The following is a 26101-nucleotide window of genomic DNA, read 5'->3' on the forward strand; positions in this document are numbered from 1 at the left end:
TGAGAAAAAACTGAAGGTTTAGATTCATAAGATACAACAAATTCCTTAAAAGCCTCTTTTCTTAACTTTTGCTCATTTTCTCCCTCTCTATCCCCCTTTTTCCTCCACCCTCTTCCTCTCTTTCTCCCCCCTCAGTCTCTCTTCGGTATACACAAAAGCTGTACTTCCCTTCTTCTCCCCAATCCCCCCTGCTCCAAGCTCCCAAGAGCCCACCCTCACCCAGCTACCACCACAGGCTCCCTTGCCCTTCCTCCTTTTTCTTCTTCTCTTACTCCTGGAATTTTTCTGCTTTCTCTTTCTCTGATTCTTCACTTATTCATTGCCCTTGATCTGCCTAAGAAAGGCCAAGGAGCTAACTGGTAGGGGCAGAATTGTTCCCTGCTTGTAAATTTGAAGCAGAGGCCAAGTAAGCAAAGAGAAAAAAAAGAATTCTCACTATAGAGGGAAGGAAAGGGGGATGGCGTTGTGTAGGATAGAGACTATGAGAAATAAAAATAAATACCTTCACTCTATCACAATGGCCCTAAAACAAGTTAAGTACCAGACATCAAAGTATCCATATATTTTGGTGCATTCCAAGACTCGGCTTTTCTCCCATTTTCAGCTGCTCCCTCTATCCGATTCTCCTTCTGTATTATTTTTTTTCCTCTGAGGCTTTCAATAATGGTTCCCTAACTAATGAATAACAACAACTAAGGGCTGAAATGGGAAATGATCTACCATATTATCTTACCTCTTTAAAGAAGGCCCCATGCGCTAAGAAACATTAAAACATAGAGTGGGAACATGAATCTAAATGTTGAAGGCAGCATTTAACAGGCTTAAACAAACAGGCTTCAGGCAAGGCAGAATAGCAGCATGGGTTATGGTCACAGGCTATGAAGGGTACCAGATCTGAGTTGTCTCAATACAACCATTTATTTTATCAGAAAATGGAGATAATAATATGACTGACTATGCCATGGGATTTTTATAAGGATGAAATGGATACTTGAGGTAAAGTGTCCTAACGCTACCTGGCACATAGTCAAGTTCAAGGAACGTCAGTTGTTGCTGTGGTCAAATCAGACACAGGGCAACTGGTCTTGTCCCAAAAAATGGAGAGGTGTAGGTTTATCAAAGGTAAATAGGCTAAACAGAGTTAAGACAAATGCGTATTCACCTAACCAAGGCCCTAATCACCATGTACTAATTGCCTTTCATTTAGCCTTTGCTTTTGTTTGCAAGTAAAGAACTTCGGTGTGGTACTTTTCACTCATAGCGAAACTACACAAAATGTAGAGTCTAAAAGACACCTTGGGTTTTCCTCAAGGCACAAAACAAGACTTTTGCACACTGATAAATGCAGGGAGCCGAACTTCCACAGGGGTTGGACCAATGGACTGATGGCCATGGGGCTCATAGAAAAGTGTCACCTGTTCTGTTCCCATAGAGTTCCACTGGATTAAAAAAAAAAAAGAGGGGGTGGGGGGCAAGTACAAAGGTTTGAAGGCACCAGTGAGAGAAGGCGGCTGTGTTTTATTAATCCATGTGATTAATCCAGCATGCTAAGAAAGATTCTTTACAGAATCAAAACTTGAACGTTTTGATCCACATGAATTAGGAAACTGCGCATTCACTTGGCAGTACCTCCTCTGCTTTGTGCTTGAGTTTTATTCTTCAGGGTCCAGCACAAACAAAAGAGAAAGTGTGTTTATGTGAGGACCCGCAGCAGAGGCACTTTGACAAATGTCCTTCTACCCCTCCCTTTCTGGGAGACACTTCCTGAATTTCCCAAGAACTAAGCCTGAGTTTGTATTTGCATCATTTCTCCCCAAAAGCCGAACAACTAAAAACTGCCCCCAAATGCAAATTTCTGTCAACTCATGAAAAGTGGTTTTCACCAAGGAGAGAGATGGAAAAATCCTAATCCAAGCATTTTGCAAAAACAGTGGTGAGAATGATGCAGAAATATTCAAGGGTCCAGTGGGAACCACCAGCCCTTCACTAAAGTGAGCAACCTGAAAGAGTCCTGTCAGCATCTGAGAGGTTTCTCACAAGCTTTAGTGTGAGAGGAATGGGAGTCTTTGGATATGTCAAAGAAAGAGAAATAAATCTTCAGGGAAGCAGAGAGAGAGAGAAAGTTACCCAGCAAGGCTTAATCAGGCTTCACTACTTTCCATTGCCTATATGATTCTGAAACCTAGCATGAAGTATATCTGTACAAACTAAGATGTTTTAAAGCCATTTCATCTCTTCTTATTCTACCTGGGAGAAGCAACAATGAGTCTTCTACACAAAACCTCTGCGGTGTACAATATAGCGGTCTCCAATCTTTGAGACTTTTTCAAGGAAGAAGTTGGTCTGAGGCTGCTATTGGTCCAGCAGAATGATGGTGGATGGTAACAGTCACAGAAGCCTTCCCAAAGCACATTTGAAAACATGAGAAGTGCGTGGCTTTCAGTTCTAGGGAGAATTATGGCTTCCAAGTGAAACTGGACTAGCCCAAGTAAATGAGATCTCAGCGTCCCTCTCACCTTTCAGTCTCCCATCTGCCCACATTCTCTATGTCATGGTCCCTATACTGCTGCAAAGACTGAAGCCAGCAGCTGGAAGACCTCCCAGGTAACATTCTGAGATCACTTGGTTGATAACAATCAATGCAGTTCATCAGCAATCTGAACGTTTGTGAGGCCTCCCTTTCAGAAATAATTTTACACGGTAAGACTTTATCCATATTTTTCCTATAGCTGTCCCCAGTACCCAGAACAGTATTTGGTGCAGAGTCAGCATTTAATAAATATTTTTTAGATTGATGAATGAGTATAAAATTATAGATAAACAGGAGGAGTAAGTTGGGGTGTTCTATTACACTGTAGGGTGACTAAATTTAAGAATTTTGTTTTGGTTTGGTTTGGTTTGGTTTGTAGAGATGGTGTCTCACTATACAGCCTAGGCTGGTCTCGAATTCCTGGGCTCAACTGATTTCCCCCACCTTGGCCTCTCAAAGTGCTGGGATTTCAGGTGTGAACCACCATCTCTGGCCTATAGTTAACAATGTTATATTGTATATTATCAAATAACTAGAAGAAGGGATTCTGAATGTTCTCAACACAAAGAAATGATAGACATTTGAGTGATGGATAAGCTAATTACCCTGATTGATCATTAAATGAATATATATATTAAAACATATATTAATGAATACATATATTAAAACATCACAGTGTACCCCTCAGATACATGCAATTATAATGCACCCATTAAAAATAAAAAATAAATAATATTTGCTAAACTGTATCATAGAACTTGTCAGCCAGCTTCCTTGTCCTTAGAGTATTTCCCCTTTGAGAAAAATCACTGTGATTGATGTATCTGTGTGCACCCAGCTTCTAGCAGAGCACTCAGCACATGGCAGGTGGTCAGTAAGTGTTGGCTGAATCTGTGGTCTATGGCCTAATCTGCTTATGAGCAGTCTTATCATATGGATCTCTGAAGAGTGTGATTTGTGTTTGTACGTGTAGGTGTGTTTGCACATACATGCCTACACTCTTGTCTGCATCTACTTCTGTACTGGTGTATGTGTCTGGCTCTGAAGTCAGCAGCACCAAGAAAAATGAGAAGTGAGATGCCTTGCATTTTGGCTGGTCATCAACCCTCCCATCTGAAAGGAAAAAAAAAATCATTTCTGCAACAATCTGCTTATTGACCATCCAGGTTCTCATCAGTTGACTGAAGAATATTTTTTAAATGGAAATTTGATCATCCAGTCTGTGTATAGCCAAGGAGATGAACCCAGAGAGGTTAAACAGTTTGTACAAGGTCACACAGCTAGTGACTGAGCTAGGCCTGGATTGCCAAGGAGATGAACCCAGAGAGGTTAAAGAGTTTGTACAAGGTCACACGGCTAGTGATTGAGCTAGGCCTGGATTGCCAATGGCCTTACTATCTCCTCACTCCTCAAGTCTCAGCAGACTAGTTTGAGCAACATGACTCTAGAAAAAGAGTTCTTGTCAATTTTAGCAAGACATCCTAGGTGTTAAATCAAATGGGCATTCTTAGTACATTTCTTAATTGTCCTCCCTTAGTATTGGATGCTAACTATCCTTTCCCTTTTCTTGAAACTCATGAAATCCTTTGATTGCTGTAAAAATAATGCTAGTAATTACTGGACATTAAATATGAGACAGACACTGTTTCACGGACTTTAACTATATTGTGACATTTATCTCTCACAATAAATCCTAGAAATTAGATATATCATGATCCTCATTTTAACTCAGAGCCAACTAAAGTGCAGAGAAGTTAGGCCCAAAGTCAATGGTGAATTTGGAATTAAAACTCAAAAGTCTAACTCCAGACTGGGCGCTTCTAACCATAATGCCTCTTGTTACCTTCTGTTCCTTCCCTACCTTTCTAGGTCACATGGCTTCTCAGCTTCCTCCCTTTTATGTCTCCTCCCTTCTCTTGATCATCTCATTTACTCTCAAGAATTCCTTATCACCTCCTGATGACTCCAAAACTTTTTACCCCAGCTTGGATCTCAATTCTAAGTCACAAATAAAAACCTCTTTAAACATGCCCATTGGAATGTCTGTATCTATTCAGGAGTATTAGGCAAAATGGTCTCCTTTGTTAACTTCTGCTCAGCTGGTAAGAAATTACATATAGCTTTATAATGTTCCATTTTCTGTTCTCTTCATGCCACCTGGGTGGCTTTTTAATGCAAAAATAGCAATCTAATCCCTATTTGTTATTTTAAGTAAATGCAGATTTGTTGCTTTTAACCAAAGGGTCAAGTATGTTATAAGAGGAATGTTCCATCTGTCTGCTGCAGGCAAGGTCCCAGTTGCTCAGCCATTTGGGACTCTGAAAACTCCTTCTTTGACCATTGCCATCATACTGGGCCTGGCATCTGACATCATGATCATAACCAGGAGAGAAAAATCAGGGGCTGACACTCCACTGATAAAGGGGTAACATGGAGTCAATCTTCACCAAAAACTCCAAGTTTCTTTTGTGGATCAGTTTTAACCCCTTTCATTGGTCAGGTAGGCCAGGTGCTACATTTGCTTTAATGTGGGGTAACAATGTTATCTATGGAATAAATTTAGGCAGCAGTAAATCTGAGGTTGGTAACCACCACTAAAACTCTGGGTGGTGTTATCAGTTAGCTTTTACTGAATAATTAACCATTCTAAAACATAACTTTTAAAAAAATTATTATTTTCCATGATTCTATTGGTTGACTGGGATGTCCTGCTCTGAGTCTGCTCATCTTAAGCTTAGATATTTTAGGATGATAACCCTTGTATGCCTAAAAATTGACAGGCTAGCTGGTGTAGTAGGGGCTTCACCCACATGTCTGCTGTCAGTTGGGATGACGACTTTATGTTTCTTATCATCTTAGGCTCATTCATAGAATGATGGAATGGTTTCCATCAGTGAGACGGCAAACCCGAATACTTTTAAATTACTTACTTATATAGTATTTTTTAATGTTTGATTAGCCAGAACAAGTCATGTGGCCAAGCTGAGATCTAAGGGGTGGAGAAATAAATTCCATGTCTTAATGGGAAGAGTGAAAAAACATGTTTCAAAGTGGTACACATTCAAAAGTAATGGTTCCCATTGCCTAGTAACCAACCTAGCTATGGCTCTTCTCCATTCCCAAGTACTCCACCCTAATCGCCCCCTACCAACAGGACTCTGCTCCTATCCAGACATGGCTCTCAGAACCAAAATGCTGCTCATCTGTCCTAAAGATGAGTCCCACCTACAACTAAGTGAGTCCCTCATTTCTGGAGGGTTCCCATGTTGTCTTCCTAGTCCCGCCCATCAGTGCCTCCTCAATGCCACCATGCCTAATGGCTTCATTTCTCCAAATCTAAGTCAAATGTCCAGTATCAAGGAATTTAGGGCTATCAGAGCAAATCAAGTAATTATAAACTATGCTATTTCTCAAAGTTATACCCATAATCTCAACTCTCAAAATCCTGGTATACTAAATCTTAAAGTTACACATTTTTCAGATAGTAACAGCAGCAATTATTTTCTCTTTGTGTTTTGAAAAGAATAAAGAAGTTGACGTTTATTTTGCTGAGTTACTGCAGTAGGCTGGAAATAAGCCTAAATTACTCTTTCCATAAAACTAGCAAAAGCAGGATAGGTCAAAATCAATTTTTAGTATGTGCCATCAAAGCCATGAAATATGAAATCCATATGATTTTATTAGGCCCTTTGGGGAAATCAGTAATGTTCATCAAAGGGCACAAGCAGAATAAATTAAAGTATATCCATAAAATAAATTACTCTGAAGTTATAAGAAAAATGAAAGAGGCTCTGGATTCCATCACCAGTTTACACTCTTGCACCCTTTCAGTTTCCAACTGCAAAACTTTAACAGGGATCTGGGAGAAAAATGGTGGATAGAAGGTAGGACTAGATTGCAGCTCTCACTGGGACAGACAAAGCAGCATGTGGAGACTCATATCATGAACTTTTGTTCCAGAACTACTGCAGAAATACACCAGAAAAGCTGAAAGAATCCACAGACCCTATGAAGAAAGTGGATTGCTCCTGCAGGACCCAGGAGACCCTATACTACCATAGCTGATGCTGTCTTGAAAGTGCTACCTCCCGGCAGGAGACCAGCCAGCATAAAAACAGTGCATTAAACAACCAAAACTCAGGACCCTGACGAAGTCCATTTCACCCCCCTGCCACCTCCACTGGAGCACGTGCTGATATCCATAGCAAACGGTTCACATCACAGGTCTCTGTGTAGACAACCCTCAGTACCAGCCTGGGGCCTGGTAGCCCTGCTGGCTGGCTAGATCCAGAAGAGAAATAATAATCATTACAGCTCAGCTCTCAGGAAACCACATTCCCAGGAAAAGGGGGAGAGTACTACATGAAGAGAATACCCCATGGAACAAAATAATCTGAACAGCAGCCTTGAACCCCAGATCTTCCCTCTGACATAGCCTACCTAAATGAGAAGGAACCAAAACAATTCTGGTAATACGACAAAACAAGGTTCTTTACCATCCCCCAAAAAATCACACTAGCTCACCAGCAATGGATCCAAACCAAAAACAAATCCCTGACTAATCTGAAAAAAAATTCAGAAGATCAATTAAGGAGCACCAGAGAAAGGTGAAGTTCAATTTAAGGAAATTAAAAAAAAAAANAAAAAAAAAAAAAAATGATAGAAGAAATGAGGGGAGAAATTTTCAGTGAAATTGCATAATTTAAAAAATCAAAACTTCAGGAAATAAAGGACATGCTCAGAGAAATGCACAATGTTCCAGAAACTCTCAGGAATAGAATCAAAAAAGCAAAAGAAAGAACTTCAGAGCTTGAAGACAAGATTTGCAAATTAACCCAATTTAACAAAGACAAAGAAAAAAGATTTCAAAAAATGAACAATACCTCCAAGAAGTCTGGGATTATGTTAAATGACCAAACCTAAAAATAATTGGTGTTTCTGAGGCAGAAGAGAAATCTAAAAGTTTGGAAAACGTATTTGGGGGAATAACTGAGGAAAACTTCCCCAGCCTTGCTAGAGATGTAGACATCCAAATCAAGAAGCACAAATAACACTTGGGAAGCTCATTGCAAAAAGATTATCACCTAGGCACACCGTCATCAGGTTACCTAAAGTCAAGTCGAAGGAAAGAATCTTAAGAGCTGTGAGGCAAACACACCAGCTACCCTATGAAGGAAAAACTATCAGATGTAGAGGAGATTTCTCAGCAGAAACCTGACAAGCTAAAAGGGATTGGGGCCCTATCTTCAGACTTCCTAAACAAAACAATTATCAGCCAAGAATTTTGTATCCAGTGAAACTAAGCTTCATAAATGAAGGAAAGATAGTCTTTTTCAGACAAACAAATGCTGAGATAATTTGCCACTAACAAGCCAGCACTATAAGAAATATTAAAAGGAATTCTAAATCTTAAAAGAAATCCTGGAAACACACCAAAACACGACCACTTTAAAGCATAAATCTCACAGGACCTATAAAACAAAAATACAATTTAAAAAGACCAAGGTATACAGGCAACAGATAGCATGATGAATGGATTAGTACCTCATATCTCAATACTAATGTTGAAAGTAAATGGCATAAATGTTCCACTTAAAAGATACAGAATTGCAGAATGGCTAAGAATTCACCAACCAAGTATCTTCTGCCTTCAGGAGACTCACCTGACACACAGGACTCATACAAACTTAACCTAAAGGGGTGGAAAAAGACATTCCGTACAAATGAACACCAAAAGCAAGGAAGAATAGCTATTGTTACATCAGACAAAACAAACTATAAAGCAACAACACTTCAAAAAAGACAAGGAGGGACATTACATAATAATAAAAGGCCTTGTCCATCAGGAAAATATCACAATCCCAAATATATATGCACCTGACACTGGAACTCCCAAATTTACAAAACAGTTACTACTAGACCTAAAAAGTGAGATAGACAGCAATAAAATAATAGTTGGGGATTTCAATACTCCACTGAGAGCACTAGACAGGTCATCATGACAGAATGTCAACAAAGAAACAATGGATTTAAACTATACCCTAGAACAAATGGACTTAACAGATATTTACAGAACAGTCTACCAAACAACTGCAGCACATATATTCCATTCATCAGTGCATGAAACTTTCTCCAAGATAGACCGTATGATAGGTAACAAAATAAATCTCAATCATTTAAGAAAATTGACATTATATCAAGTACTCTCTCAGGCCACAGTGGAATAAAACTGGAAATCAGCTCCAAAAACACCTTCAAAACCATGCAAATCAATGGAAATTAAATAATCTCCTCCTGAATGATCATTGGGTCAACAATGAAATCGATGAAAATTTAAAAATTCTTTTAACTAAATGATAATAGTAACACAACCTATAAAAATCTCTGGGTACAGCAAATTTGGTACTAGGAGGAAAGTTCATACCCTTATATGCCTACATCAAAAAGTCTGAAAGAGCACAAAAAAACAATCTAAGTTTACACTTCAAAGAACTAGAGAAACAAGAACAAACCCAAACCAAACCCAGCAGAGAAAAGGAAATAAAGATCAGAACAGAACTAAATGAAATCGAAACAAAAAAGAAATACAAAATAAATGAACAAAAAGCTGCTTCTTTGAAAAGATAAATAAAATTAATAGACCATTAGCAAGATTAACCAAAAAGAGAGAAGATCCAAATAAGCTCAACTGGAAACAAAATGACAGATATTACAACCAACACCACAGAAATACAAAAGATCATTCAAGGCTACTATGAACACCTTTATACCCACATAAAATAGAAAACCTAAAGGAGATGGATAAATTCCTAGAAATATATAACTCTCCTAGCTTAAATCAGGAAGAATTAGAAACCCTGAACAGATGAATAACAATGATAATTAAAAAAATTACCAACAGAAAAAAAATCCAGGACTAGACAGATTCACAGCTGAATTCTACCACACATTCGAAGAAGAATTGGTACTGATCCTATTGACACTATTCCATAAGAGAGAGAAGACGTGAATCCTCCCTAAATCATTCTATGAAGCTGGTATCACCCTAATACCAAAACAAAGGAAGGACATAACAAAAATCTACAGACCAATATCCCTGATGAACATAGATACAAAAATCCATAATAAAATACTAGCTAACTGAATCCAACAGCATATCGAAAAGATAATCACCATGATCAAGTGAGTTTCATAACAGAGATGTAGGAATGGTTTAACATATTCAAGTCAATAAATATGATGCACCACATAAACAGAATTAAAAACAAAATTCATATAAACTCAATAGATACAGAAAAAGCATTTGACAAAATTCAATATCCCTTTATGATTAAACTCCTCAGCAAAGTCAGCATACAAGGGACATACCTCAATGTAATAAAAGTCATCTATGACAAACCCACAGCCAACATAATGTTGAACAAGGAAAAGCTGTAAGTATTCCCTCTAAGAACTGGAAGAAGACAAGGATGCCCACTCTTCACACTTCTATTCCACATAGTACTGGAAGTTCTAGCCAGAGCAATCAGGCAAGAGAAATATATCAAGGGCATCAAAATCAGTAAAAAGGAAGTCAAACCTGTTGCTGTTTGCTGATGATACAACTGTATACTTAGAAAACCCTAAAGACTCCTTTAGAAAGCTCCTAGAACTGATAAACAAATTCAGCAAAGTTTCAGGGTACAAAATTAATGTACACAAATTAGCAGATTTGCTATATACCAACAATGACCAAGCTGAGAATCAAATAAAAAACTCAGCCCCTTTTACAGTAGCTGGAAAATATAAAATTCTTAGGAATATGCCTAACCAAGGAGGTGAAAGACTTCAACAATGAAAACTACAAAAGATTGCTGAAAGAAATCATAGATCACACAAACAAATGGAAACACATCCCATGCTCAGGGATGAGAAGAATCAATGCTGTGAAAATGATCATAATGCCAAAAGCAATCTACAAATTCAATGCAGTTCCCATCAAAATAGCACCATCATTCTTCACGGAATTAGAAAAATCATACGAGACCAAAAAAGAGCCCACATAGACAAAGCAAGACTAAGCAAAAATAAAAAATCTGGAAGCATCACATTACCCAATATCAAACTATACTATAAGGCCATAGTCACCAAAACAACAAGGTACTGTTATAAAAATAGGCACATAGACCAACGGGACAGAATAGAAAACCCAGAGATAAACCCAATACTTATAGCCAACTGATCTTCCACAAACCAAACAAAAACATAAAGTGAGGAAAGGACATCCTATTCAACAAATAGTGCTGAGATAATAGGCAAGCCACATGTAGAAGAATGAAACTAGATCCTCCTCTCTCACCTTATACGAAATTCTACTCAAGATGGATCAGGGACTTAAATCTAAGACCCAAAATTATAAAAATTCTAGAATATAACATTAGAAAAACCCTTCTAGACATTGGCTTAGGCAAGGATTTCATGACCAAAAACCCAAAAGCAAATACAATAAAAACAAAGATAAATAGGTGGGACTTAATTAACCTAAGAGCTTTCACATAGCAAAAGGAACAGTAAGCAGAATAAACAGACAACCCACAGTTGTCTGTTTATTTCATTATATGAAAAAGATATTTGCATATGTTTATTTATAGAAGCACAATTCACAATTGCAAAAATGTGGGACCAGCCCAAATGTCCATCAATCAATGAGTAGATAGACTGTTATATATACTGTTACATATATACTGTTATATTTATACTGAGATATATATGTAATGGAATACTACTCAGCCATAAAAAGGAATGAATTAATGGCATCCATGGCAACCTGGATGGGATTGGAGACTATTGTTCTAAGTGAAGTAACTCAGGAATGGAAAACCAAATTTCAAATGTTCTCACTCATAAGTGGGAGCTAAGCTATAAGGATGCAAAGACATGAGAATGATACAAGGGACTTTAAGGATTTTGGGGGAAATAGTAGGAAGAGCATAGGGATAAAAGACTACAAATTAGGTTCAGTGTATAATGCTCTGGTGATGTGTACACCAAAATCTCACAAATCTCCACTAAAGAACTTACTTGTGTAACCAAAATCCACCTGTTTCCCAAAAACCTATGGAAATAAAAAAATGTAAGAAATAAAATAAAGAAAAAAAAAAAGAAAAGAAAAATGAATAAGAAAGCACTCAATACACTGATATGGGAAGAGCCTCAAGATACAGTGATAAGTGAAGACTGTGAGGTGCAGAACACTGCTGCTCACCTGCACATTTCCATTTGCTCATAAACACACTTTTATTTGCTTAGAGAAAGTATTGAAGGATTCTCAAGAACACAGTATAAGTGTCTCCACATGGGAGAAAGTGGAATGAGGCAGATTGGAGCAGAAGTAGGAAAAAGACTGTCTGCTATAGACCTCTTTATATTTTTGATTTTTGAACCATGTAAATGTATTATTCCCCACCCAAAATTTTTCAGTTCTTTTTAAGTAGAATTTGAGTGTGTAGCACAATGTGATTCTCAAAAAGAAAACTCATTCAAATCACATTATTCCAAGAGTTTGAAACCATTATAAAAATCAACAAAACCTTTCAATGGCCCTGATATGAATACATATGCAATGAATTTCATTAATGTATAAATATAAGTGAATGAATAAATACATTCTAAAATAATGCATTGTTCAAATAAAAATGTAGCAGTTACCTCCTTTATCAGTTGTCCTAAAAACTTCATTTTCTCTTAGGTAATAAATTGAAGGTACATTTAAATGTATCCTTTCAGGTCAGCAAAATGGTCCTAAAAATGGAGTTTATGGACAGTCCTAAGTTATCAAAAATCATCTATGGTGCCAGTGTTATGGGGAATATAACTAATATAATTATATATCATTTTGGCTTGACACAAAATGATGTTCTTTTGCTTGCCCTGTGTCAGTTTATTTAGGGAAATCATCCTTCCCCTATCTTTCTCTGCCTTTCTCTCTTTCTCTCACTCACACAGACACACACACACACACAAAATTTACACACACATTTTGTGCAATTTAAGTGCAGCTATCAATCAAATGGTCCACCTCCCCTGCCTCAGAAGTAGCGAAAGTTTACTGGTGTATTCCATTCTCCCAGCTACCCAGATTCCAAGGGTGAACAAAAGACGCAAGTATGGCTAATCAGAGCCATTGGATAAGCAGTGGAGACTGTTATAGATGAATGAAACAAGGGGATTTCTGTACTTTTGAAATTACAAACTCTAAAAATCAGATATGCCTATAACTGCGGGGGCATGTTATTGCTATCCTTTCTGAAAATAAACCCAACTTAGTGAAGACAACCGGGAAATTAATAAAATGAAATAAATCATGATATTATTGGTGAACACTGGATCCAGCCATACCCGAAGCCAGTCCACCCTTGGATTTGTTAACTTCATGAGCCAATGAATTCCCTCTTTTGTTGCCATTTTGAAACATAGCACAAGCGTTTTTCAATAAAATCTTTATGATTATTACCTGTACATCTTCCAGAGTTTCTCTGGAAGCTATGGTCTTTCTTGGGATTATGTCTTAATTTATCAGGAGAATTTAGAAACTGTAGACTACGAAATTTAAGAGATTCAGAGAAATTCTTCATATGATTAATGAATCTGGAGCAGGGCACTGCAGTTCTTTCATAACGAGGGATGCGCTGTAAGACAGAGGAGGAAAATACATAAAATAAAATTAGGTCGATGGCTCCAAAATAATTCATGCCACCTAATACTCTTACTTCCCTAAAGTGAGTGATATTTTAAAAACATTTTTGCTTCTTTATTCTTTAAATGAAACGATCCTGAAAACAATCACAGTTGACTCTAGTTCCTTTACATGTACATTCCTGTCGTGTATTCATTAAAGTGGCCAATTAACTTAATATTTTGTTCACTGAAAAAAATCTTATTCAGTTACACTATATGCTAGTTATTACTCTAGACACTGGGGATACAAGAGTGAAGTCTCTGCCCTCAGGAAATTGACATATTAGTGGAGGGTGACAAAAAATAAACAAATATATAATAGATTGGATGGTAATTTTTCTATTGCTAAGATGAAAAACATGATGAAGTTAAAGGGAATGGAAAATGTTTAGGGATTGGAAAAACGTTTAGGGACGTGCAATGATTTATATACAAAAATAAGAGATACCTTCTCAGACAGGGTGACATGAAAACAAGGATTAACAGGTAGAGATGGAGTAGCCATGTGAGGTCTTAGATGAGAGTTATTGCAAGCACTGGGAAGAGCCAGTGTACACGTCAGAGAGTAGAGAGGCAGGGGATAGGGAAGGGGGTCAGAAGGTGGAAAAGAGAAGGCTCTTAAATCAAGCTTTGTCGGCTTGAAATAACAAAAACAGAAAATAAAGAGGAGGAAGAGATACAAAGATATTGGATAATAATATGAAATAAGGTCATAAATAAGGATCCGATTTGATTCAAATTAAAAACTACTCATTCTAAAACCTAAAGCTATAAAAACCTTGGAAGATAACCTAGGCAATACCATTCTGGACATAGGGCTTGGCAAAGATTTCATGAGAACAACACCAAAAGCAATTGCAACAAAACCAAAAATTGACAAATGGAATCTAATTAAACTAAAGAAGCTGCACAGTAAAAGAAACTACAAACAAAGTAAACAGTCAACATACAGAATAGGAGAAAATATTTGCAAACTATGCTTCCTACAAAGGTGTAATATCCAGAATCTATGAGAAGCTGAAACAAATTTAAAAGCAAAAAACAAACAACTCCATTAAAAGATGGGCAAAGGACTCAAGCAGAAACTTTTCAAAATGAGACATACATGTGGCCAATAAGCACACGAAAAAATGTGCAGCATCACTAATCATTAGAGAAATGAAAATCAAAACCACAATGAAATACTATCTTATACCAGTTAGAATGGTCATTACTAAAAAGTCAAATAATAACAGATGCAAGACTGCAGAGAAAAGGGAACACTTACACACTGCTGGTGGGAGTGTAAATTAGTTCAGCCATTGTGGAAAGCAGTGTGGTGACTTCTCAAAGAACTTAAAACAGAATTATCATTCGATCCAGCAATCGCATTATTGGATAGATATACACAAAAGAAATCATTCTAACATAAAGACACAAGCAAGTGTATCTTCATTGCAGCACTACTCACAATAGCAAAGACATGGAATCAATCCAAATGCCTATCAGTGTTGGACTGGATAAAAAAAATGTAGTACACATACACTATGGAATACTATGCAGCCATAAAAAAGAATGTTACCATGTCCTTTGCAGCAATGTGGATGAAGCTGCAGACCATTATCTTAAGCAAATGAACACAGGAACAGACACCCAAATACCACACTAAGTGGAAGCTAAACCACCAAAAACATGGATACTAGAAAGGGAACAAGGGGCACTAGGGCCTGTTTGAGGGTAGAGTGGGGGAAGAGGGAAATAATCAGAAAAAAATACGCTATGAGGTACTATGCTTATTATCTGGTGAGGAAGTTATCTGTACACCAACCCCTGTGTTACACAGTTGACCTGTATAATAAACCTGCCCATAGACTCCTGAACTAAAATAAAAGTTAAAAACTATTAATATAAATAAATAAAAATCACTCATTAAACATGCAATCAGAACCAACTTTTCATGAGTGTTGATGTGTAATTTTTGTTGTTTGGATATAATTAGATATTATCAATTTAGATTTATATAGATTTGGATATTGGATATTAATGTATGGATCGTACTGTTTAGATATTATGAATACTATGTGTTCAGGATAGCATTAACTTACTAAGTCTGTACAAGATCAAATCATGCCTGCATGAGCAATAGTGTCTTATCGAAAGGGTAAGGTTTTCATCTTGTCATTTCACATGGCCTCTCACTCACCCAAATCTACCCATCCCCTTAGGAAAATGTCTGTGACTCAAGCCACAAACTATAAGCTAAGTGGGAGGGTCCTAGGAGGGCACTGGAGTAGGAACTCTCTCTCTTTTCCATGACTGTAGACCCAGGAGACAGAGGTGGAAGCTTAAAAAGATACACATCCCTTAAACGGCAGGAAATAGCTGGGACTTGAGAGACCAAGTCCAGTTATACTACTCATGGAGCATGGGAGATTAACTAAGGAAGAGTCAGAAACCTACACATCATAAGACTTTTTTGCTGCTAGCATTTTCTTTCTTTATATTTGTTTGATATTTAGTAAAGTCTTTTTTAAAACTCATCACAGATGAGCTAACATAAGTGAAAAGGAGAGAATTTCTACCCTTTTGAAGAGAGAGGAGAACCACAGGAACAGCAGTGATACCAAGAGGGAACTTGAAAGAAAGCAAAATGAGAGAAAAACGATTTTCCTAACTTAGAGCCACTGTCCATCTAGACAGTATCTGCGCATAGGCCATCTTGGAGGGGATAATTCAGAGCAGGGGCTGTAGAACCATGAAGGCCCACATCCAAGTCTCATCTCCACACCCCGCTCTTTATACAAGCTGGGACAACGTACCTTCGCTGTTCCTGTTTCTACCTTTGCAAAATGGGGCTAATGCTATCCTGCAACAACTACCACCCCCATTTTATGGATGAAAAACTAAGTAACTTATCAAAGCTATAGAAGTAGTAAGTATTGAAAGCTAGTCTCAAATCCACTCTTTCCTACTCCTAAGCCCATGTTTTTAACCCCATTCCATACTGCCTCCTCATTTTAGAGTCAGCACAGCCAGCAATATAAGTGTCCAAACCAGAACCTAGAAGATCATCCAGGCCTCCTCTTCCTCCCTTATCCCTCAAATCTATGCACGGCCATTTCCTGTCAACCTCACTCTCTCAATGTTCCCCAGTCCCATTCCCTCCTCTGCAGTCCTCATCCACATCCCTGCTTGCAGTTCACCTCCATGGAATTCTCTTTCTCACATTACCTTTCTAAAACCCAAGTCTAAATATGGCACTGGCCTACTTAATAGTGTTCATTGATTTCTCAACATTTAAATAGTGGTTCTCAAACTACACCATGCATAAAAATCACCCAGTAAACATGTTAAAATGCAAATTTTGATTCACATATGTCTAAAGCCCAGGGATGTGCACTTTTAGCAGTTATCCTGGGTGACTGACACAAGTGATCAATTTCTTGTTTCTTCAAGTGTGGCTCAGGACCCAGCATCAGCAGCCTCACCTGGGAGCTTGTTAGATATGAAGATTCTCTGGCCTCACCCTAAAACCTACTGAATCAGGATCTGAATTTGAACAAATCCCCAGCCCATCACACTCTGACCTAAAGAATCAAACACAAAATCCTTTCTATGGTATAGGAGCTGGTCACGACTCGCCATCTATTTATCTCTTGCCCCTATCCCCATCTAACAGGACTGCCTTCTCTGTGACCCAAGTATGACAAAGTAGGAAAACTGAGGCACCAAAAAGCTAAAGCAGTGAGCCTCATCTTCTTCATCTTGGTCAGCCCAGGGCCTAGCACAGTCCCTATTACGAGTCATGCTGCTTCATTGATATATGTTGAATTTAACTGAATGGAATTAATCTGTTTTAAAACAAACTTTGAAATGCAGTATCATATTCAAACTGTACCTTTCATCAGGGTATGATTTGCTGAAATGAAAAAGAATGAATGGAGACAAAGACGGCCCACATCATGGGCCAGATGCATCTTACTCCTTAAAACACCTTACATTTCTTCGTTGGACAGGGGAGATGGGTGCTGATTCCACTCTGTGAAGACCCTGTGACTTTTAGTTGATTCACTGCCTGAAATCAAACCCATGCTCTATATATTAAAGCACAACCCCCACCCCTTTTTTTTTTAAGATGAGCAAACTTTCACCACAAAGATACAAGAACAGTAAATATTGATCTTCTTGACGGATGGCGCACCTCACGCCACAGGCCACTCAAGCATCTGCTCATTACCACCGGCCCTCCCCTTTGTTGGGAAATAATGCCAAGTGGCCTCATGTGCTATCGGCTGCAGATTGCAAATATTTAAAAGAAATAAATTTCTCTGAATGAAAAGCACCTTTCTTTGTTATCTAACCCCCTCTCCTCCCAAGTCATGTTGATTTTGGGGCTGTGCACACTCCCAGCACCTGTACTTTTCAATTGTTTGCCTGCCAAGAACACTGGTTTTCTTGCTTAGTTTTAGGAGCCATTCTAAGTACAGTAGCCAATGAAGGCATATTTTCTTTCTCTCTTGGCAATGTGTAATGGAAGCATCAACTTCAGGACACCTAACAGCATCTGTAACTAGAGGACAGGGAAAGAAACTGGAGTTTCTCCATCTCAGTATTCGTCTCATATGATCATGAAAAATGTGCCACCACTGCATGCCAAACCAAAAGTATAGGTTTCTTCAACAGCCTTATTATTTGGCAGAAAGTTTTCTAAATTGGTTTTGCTGAAATCCAGAATCATTCTTTGATGGAAAAGTAAGATCTGGACAATAAGATAAGAATGGGATTTCAGCAAGTGGAAAATCAATTCGTGATTGAGAATAGCCACTAGATATACAAATCCAAGTGTCTAAATATATAAATGTTGAATCGGACTATTATTTCTTCTACATGAAGCATTATCTATTTGACGTGGTGTCATCATGCCCTGTGTGTTTTTAATCATGGTTCTTAATCTCTTGCCACTGAGACATATGCAATGTAGCGTTACGATGAAATAACCTACTGCCAAGTATTGTGATCTGATCAATGCAGATGGTAAACTGGGTCTGGAGACAAATGATCTGTATGTAAACCTTTAGCCACTCTGTTACACTAAGCTGAATTCTAATACAAAGAGGATGCTACAACCTCTATTACCTCCACCACTTTTGTTACTTTTCATTTCCCTACATACTTTTATTCTACTTTCATGAACAAGTATTTGGGGATTTACTCTTCCCCAGTTCTTGATCCATAGAATTTGGAAAAAATAAATGCCCAGATCTAAGCACAACACATTCTATTGGCTGCAAGGATTGGAGTTCAGAACGAGGAAGGCATAATGGGACTTTGTTGAGATTTCCAGGATTAAGGTTTGATTGTGAGAGATGGCAGAGTCTGTGGCTGCTGCAGCTATTTCACCAGCATGAGGCAAGTATCTCTTGGCTTTGAATTACTTTTCTGGTAAGCCAGTTTGAGCTGGGTAAGCTATATCTTCTTGCCTATTCTGCCTGGTGTCAAGATACCTGTATTTGTGAGATGAGGGTTCAAAACGCAGCGTATTTATGGAACTTTATTCCACTCTAGGTCGGGGGTATCCAATGTTGGGCCACACATAAAATACACCAACACACATGATAGCCAATGAGTTAAAAAAAAAAATCTTCTAATGTTTTAAGAAAGTTTACGAATTTATGTTGTGCCACATTCAAAGCTGTCCTGGGCTGCATGTGGCCCACGCTGTGTCCTGGGCCATGTATACCTTGCTCTTGGTTGCTCTTGTTCAACCTAGTGCAAGCAGGTTGGACAAGCTTGCCCTAGATAAAACTGGCCAGTTCTGATAAAGCTGATTCTGATAAGGACAATGCTCACTTTGTCTTAGTTGGCATCAATCTCCAAACAAACAGTGAAGCCAAAAAATTCTAGGTAATTTACGTATTCCAAAAATGAAAGAGATGATATTTGCTACAACTTACAACCCTTACAACTAAAATGAAGTGTTTTATTGTTGCCAACGTAAGTAATAAGCTGAAGTAACTCTCCGTTTGCACTGGACTAGCAAGACCTCCATGGAATTGCTTTAAATTATATATAAATCATAAAGCCACTTTCTGTTTCTTGTAAGACTTGAAAATTATAGGAAATGCCAGAAGAAACATAAAAATGACATTTTATAAATTTAAATTTAAATTCAGAGTTACACAAAACTGATTTAAATGAAAAGCTGAATCTTTTTAGAAAAAGTGTTCTGTAAGAATCATCAGTTCTAGATGTAGTAAAATTTACATTTCAGAATAATTTATCAGAAATGTATACCAATGTTGTTGGAGTCTATTAAATACTCAACAGTTTTAGGGACAGTTCTATCAGTAGAAAGATTCTTCTCAAAGTAATAATTATCAAAAATTATTTGCAATCCTAAGGATGAAATTGCTAAAAGTATAACTTATATTGACCTAGTAAAGGAATGTGCAGAAAGCAATCCCCCCAAAATGGCTTATGATCAGTTAAGATATCATATAGCAATGTATTATAATTTATTGCATCATATACAATTATAACACCAAAATATTTATTTTTTCAGGCTGTAGGTTCAGATTATCATTCATGTATTGCTCTCACCCCTAGTATATTTTATAATTAATAACATAGTTATAAAGGAAAAAGTTTTATATTTTAGTATTATTAACTGCCCTTTCTCCTGCTTTCATTTTACACTGAGCTCCACAAATTATGTAGATGCCCTAACTGTATCCATACAATTTTTCAGGCTAAGCCTTACATTCTCATAGTCAAATGGACAAGGTCAAAGGCTATCAGCCAGATGAATAATTTCTGTATTTGTCACTCATGACATATGGAGTTAGCCCTTCTCCTGTCCTGCAAGATCACTTCCTACCAGTTTAAATTATGAGACCAAAACCTTGCCACTTTGAAAGAAAATAGTATCTAGCATCTACTGAGTGTCTTCAATTGGCCATATATTGCCTCAAGTTAGACAGAAGATTGTTTGTACAAGTACACATACATTTTTTAAAATTTCCCTGTCTTACATGCACACATGTTTACTGCAGTACTATTTACAAGAGCAAAGACTTGGAACCAACCCAAATGCCCATCAGTGATAGATCAGATAAAGAAAATGTGGCACATATACACCATGGAATAATATGCAGCCATAAAAAATGTCCTTTGCAGGGACATGGATGAAGCTGGAGCCATCATTCTCAGCAAACTAACATAGGAACAGAAAATCAAACACCATATATTCTCACTCATAAGTGGGAGTTGAACAATGAGAACACATGGACACAGGGAGGGGAACATCATACACCAGGGCCTGTCGGGGAGTAGGGAGCAAGGGGAGGGACAGCATTAAGACAAATACCTAATTCATACAGGGCTTAAAACCTAGATGATGGGTTGATAGGTGCAGCAAACCACCATGACACATGTGTACCTATGTAACAAACCTGAACATTCTGCATATGTATCCCAGAACTTAAAGTAAAATAATAATTAAAGAAAAGAAAATTTCCCTGTCTTTTAGCATCAAAAGCTGAGGTAGTCTGATACCATTATGTTGCTTTGTTTGTGATCTATCTGGGAGATATTTGTTTTATTTGTATTCTTTGTTCTTACATCTCTGAAAACTTTTATTATTTCTTTGTTGCTATCAAAATTATTTTATAACAAAGTGTCTTAGTGTGGGTTTTCTTTCATTATATTCGGCACTTAAGTAAGCTGCATCAATCTGGAAATTCCTGTCTTGCAATTCTATAAATATTTTTTTCTTTTTTAGGAATAATTTTCTCCCCTCTGTGCTGTTGTTCTCTCTCTCTCTCTCTCTCTCTCTCACTCACTCTCTCTCTCCCTCTCTCTCTCTCTCTCTCTCCTCTCTCTCTCCTTTCCATTTTTAAAGTTTTTTCTTTCTACTCTCTAAGGGGCTCCCTTTGTCTTTATCCTTGTGGGTGAATGCAATTTGTTTTAAAGCAGGGCTTTTCAGTCTTTCAAAATCATGTGGCATTAAAAATGGATAATAGTTGTAGGAAATGCTGGGGTAAATGGATGAAGCTACTCAACACCAGGGCGAACTGGCCTGAGCTGACCTGGCTATTCTACCTCCTACATGACCACTGACAGGGCTCAATAAATTTATGTTTCTGCCCACATGCAACCTATTTACAGCATACCATTTAGAGACTCTGTTCCACCACTAATTTTACAGAGTTTAGGGAAATGGATATAAATAAGTATGGCTACTCTACTATGTTTGACCAGGTCCCTCATGGCTTACTCATCTACACTATCTAGGTTTGTACGGTATTTTTTTTCTTGTGGCTATCCATCTTGTGGTCCTTGAGTTCCATCCAGCTTCTTCAAAAGGCATCCTCCAAATCCTTTTCACCAGTATCACCATAGGCACCAACTTGTCTCTCTGATTATTCCCTCTTGAAGTAGGAAAGGCCATGCTTCTTACCTCCCTATCCCCATCCAACACAAATCCTGGACCCCATGAGGAATCACTTAAGTTGCAGGTACCTGGGCCTGAGACACATTAAGCCTGATCTCTGGTCATTGGAGAGAGAGGGGATTCTACCTCATCCAATGAAACGGAATTGTGATAAAGACAAAGGGAAGAGTCTAAAAGAAGCTAACACACAGCTCAGCAGAGCAGTATAACATATGCTCTAGTTTATGGGGTTTGGAATTCATACCTGAGTTGGAATCCTGCCTCTACCATTTACTGGCTATGTGACCCCAGGAAAATTACTTTATCTCCTTAAACTTCAATAGCTTGATCTGGAAAATGAGATTTAAGAGTAACAATTGTTGCTATGAATGTTTAAGTGGAAAAGCAACCACAAAGTGCCTAGCACAGAAGTGGAAAGCAAATGAATGGAAAGAAAATATCAATGAAAATTGAAAGAGAAAAGATAATACTTGCAAATGAAGAAAAGATACAGTCTTAAAAAAAATAATCAGTAAATAAAAAAGGACGGCGCTCCAGTTTACAGACACACACATACGACACTCAGGTCCCCACCCACAGAGAAGCAGGAGATACATAGATATATAAATATAAATATAGATAAATATCACAATGCTCAATATCATGAGGTTTTATATGTGATCACAGTTCTAGAAATTAGCTTTCTGAAGTTGTTTTCCAAGGGAAGCACAAAGTTACTATCTCCACTTAGTTATTAATTATCCATCCAAATGGGACCAGGCATCCTTGTCTATTGTTAGCTTTCTTTTTACAAGACCATAAATAAAAATACAACTGATGTCCCATCTCATTATCTGCCTCCCTCAGACACCAGCCCACACATTATTCTATGCTGTAAAAAGAGCCCAGTGTGAATATTTGAGAATAATACATTGAAGATGCATATGGGTCCAGGGCCAGACCATCACACACTTCTAACTATGTGCCCTAAGGTGTCAAAGGAAAAAAATACTAATGTGGGAGAAAATATAAAATAGATCAACATCTCCTTGACAGCTATTGATAGATATACTATCAGACCTAAAGATGTTGCTTCTCAAAAAAACATAAATTCAGGTTCCTTCCAGGTTCTCTGTAGTGATGGGGTTTGGATCATGCTTGGACAAAGGAATCATAATTCAATTATCCCATGATTTATTATAATACACTTTGCCCACACTGGATATTTGGATGTGTAAACATCAGAGTATTACCCTCCCTTCCATCCCAGGCTTCGCATTTCAGATTTCATTAGCCAATAAAGCCAGGTTTATTTATAATAAAGTTAAGCCCTTCAAACCACTGACCATGGAAACCAGATTTTGAAATAATTCAGATTTGTGTTTCTGTTCTTTCTAATTAAGGGTAATATCGGGAAGCACAGACAGTGGGTAGCATTGTTCGAGCACCATGGATTTAAGCAAGAAAATCTGATTATCAGCTCATGTCAGAAGCCAAGCGATAATGCAGCTTAGCATTCGTTTGGGCTTTTTCTTTGGTCAAAAGATAATTACCGTTAGTGAGGCCTTACGTAAGTGTATCTAATATCTAAGGCCCTAAAATTTATGAATAGCAAAAGCACACAATAGGCAAAGAAGAATTACTGTATTTATTATTTCTATGGCTTGTTCCACCATGATAATTTCATTATCTTGCAAAGTCGAACCTCTAATATCTAAGTTTAATTTTTTAAAGGACAAGAAGTTAAATATGCTGGCAAGGTTTTTGGCCTGATTTCCTCCAGTGAAAGTTATTTCTAACAAATAAGAAGTAGGCCAGCCAGAACTTTCATACAAAATTGACCAAAGGGGACTCAAAGTTATCTATTGAGGTCATTGCACAAACAGATGTTAAGCTTCTGTAGTGAGTTTTTTTAAAAAAAAAACTCTTATTTCTCAATCTTATGCTACAGAAAAAATCTGAAATTTATAAAGCACTTCTTGGCAAAAGCAGGTTGGTGTCAGAGTGCTCATTGCTAAATACAAGTAATGTGACTATGTAACATAAAGAATAAATGCTGGAAACCCAGAGTGGGGAAATTATTTAAACGAGAAGTTAGAACTTTGGTGTATAAAACTAAATCTAATTATGAGAATAAGTAAAATCAAGTTGTAAAATTTGCAAGGTAAGCTAGCTGAGATTCTCCAAACCATTAAGAAGCAACTGCTTTTGAAAGAGAAAAATAACATCATTGTCCTTAGGTATATTTTTTTATTTAAAGATACATTTTATTTTCTTGTTTATTATGTACTAAGCAACTAACATTTTATTGAGTACCTGCTATGGACCAGGCATTGTTCTAAACACTTTAGACATTTTTAACTCATCATATCCTCACAATAACCTTAGGAAATCAGTACTTTATTATCCCCATCCTACAGATGTGGAAAATGAGTGACAGAGAAGTTAAATAACTTGTCCATCTGGCTCCCATTACTCCAAGTTGTATATACGTACCTGATTTTATTCATTCTTGTAATTTGAATTGGTTCTATCTCTCAAACTTCTAACCCCTAGTACAAATAATTTTTTCCCTCTGGGTTCGCAGAACTTATTCTGTGTGATATGTACTTAGGCTGCTTTTATTACAGCAATATTCACTCAGACACCATCCTGAAGCCATAGGAAATGTATTAGGACTTGTCAGAGGAGTTACACTGCTGGCTCAGGCACTATCAACTCCCCAGACTTGAGCAAATCGCTAAACCCTCTGTTGAACACTAGAAAATAGGGAACAATGTTTCCTTCCCTGCCTACTTCTCATGGTTCTTGAGACAGCATGAAGAATCCAAAACATCTTTGAGAAGTATGGAATGCTCTGTAAAGCTGAGCACATTGACAGGACAATGCAGTTGCCAAAGGGTGAAAGTGGAAGGTGAAGGTATCCCAAGCAAAGTTCTTAGAATTAGCAACTGGCACACTCCCCACCTTTCCCAACTCTTCTTTTGAGCTCTTACTTGCAGCTGAGGTTTATTGGAGGGAGGGGAAAGAAAGGAAAAAACATTGCTGATGATGACAACAGCAACAACAATAATAAATAGGTGTGCTCATCAGCAGAGAGAAGCAATGTGTGCAGTGAACCAAAGCATAGACACTGGAGCTAGACTGCCCAGATTGGATCCTGGATCTGGCACTTGGGCAAACTGCTTTATCTTTCCCTGCCTCAGTCTCCTCATCTGTACAGTGAAGATAATAATAGTCTCTACTTGATTGGATGATTGTGACAATTAAACTACAATATTCACAGAGAATTTAGAGTAGCCTGGCAGAATCACTGCTAAATATAGACAATTGAGAGCTCTGAGTAGCAGGTGCCACCGATCCATTGGTTATTGTACTAGCAAAGTAAAACATGGAATCATGGCTTTTCTTTGTTTCTATTTTCAATCCTTATGAAAAATTAGTAATTATTTTTCTACTTTGGCCAAATGACTAGAACAGAAAGTTGTGCTTCACCATATATGTGGCTGATTTCATCTACCTTCGATTGTTTTTATATTTTAGTAACAGAATGTCCACTTCAGCATTGTGGAACCATGTTGGATTATTATGGCTTTGGGGATTCATGGAGATTACGTTTATAAAGATGCTAAGTCAGTAGTAGCAGAGGATCAAAGAGTCAAGTCAGTAGCAGACACAAAGCTGAAAAAAAAAGAAGCAGATGAGCCGTGTATTTCCTGCCCCCAAATCCCTGGCCTTAACCCATATGCTTTTGCTTTGACCCTGACGAGATACTAAAGAAGAGCAAATATAGTAGAAATAGACCTAAACCTTCATGTCAGTGAGATAGATGTTTAAATCAACTCACCAAACGCTTGCTACAATATCATGAAATAATGAGCACAGTGCCTATTTCACAGGTGCAGAAATTATAGCTGAAAGCAGGTGACTGAACTTGCCAAAGGACAGTTACTCTTTCCCCCTGCCTCTTCCTATCTCTCTTTCTCTTCCATCCCAAAAATCTGTCTCTTCAAAATTCAATCCATTCTAATTCTAGTCTTTCCCCTCTTCCTCCTGACTTTCCTATATATTCACTTACTTCCTAGGTCACTTCAGTTCACTCTAAAATCACTAGCCTTTCTGGAGTTGTTTCAGTTCTTCTCTATACCAGTTACTGGATTAACCCAACAAACCAACCTGGCATGGCTGGCCCAAGCAGCAAAGTCACTTTGCTCTTCAAAGGCCAGTCAAATTCAGGAGAGGTCAAGACCAGGAATATGCACTTGTATGTATATTGTCTTTGTCACAATATGATACTTACTGCCTATGCCATGTTTCTTATATTTATACATTTGCTCCTCAAGATATAGTGTTCTGACTCATTCTTTCTTTATTTATTTTTATCTTTTTTTTTTTTTTTTTTTTTTTTGAGACAGAGTCTTGCTCTGTCACCCAGGCTGGAGTGC

At 37.7% G+C, this 26101-nt stretch overlaps 1 protein-coding gene across 3 annotated transcripts in view; it reads right to left on the bottom strand.

Moving 5' to 3' along the window:
• CUNH12orf42 (chromosome unknown C12orf42 homolog) overlaps positions 1 to 26101 on the bottom strand; it is a 192329-nt gene that overhangs the window by 49258 nt on the left and 116970 nt on the right. For all 3 annotated transcript variants that reach the window (XM_037742787.1, XM_017540273.2, XM_037742782.1), the window contains exon 3: positions 13023 to 13197. In XM_037742787.1, the coding sequence (XP_037598715.1) occupies positions 13023 to 13143 (121 nt within the window). In that variant the 5' untranslated portion in view covers positions 13144 to 13197. The remainder of the gene's footprint in view (positions 1 to 13022; positions 13198 to 26101) is intronic.

This window comes from Cebus imitator, unplaced genomic scaffold (assembly GCF_001604975.1).
Source record: "Cebus imitator isolate Cc_AM_T3 unplaced genomic scaffold, Cebus_imitator-1.0 Scaffold8, whole genome shotgun sequence".
Classification (NCBI taxonomy): domain Eukaryota; kingdom Metazoa; phylum Chordata; class Mammalia; order Primates; family Cebidae; genus Cebus; species Cebus imitator.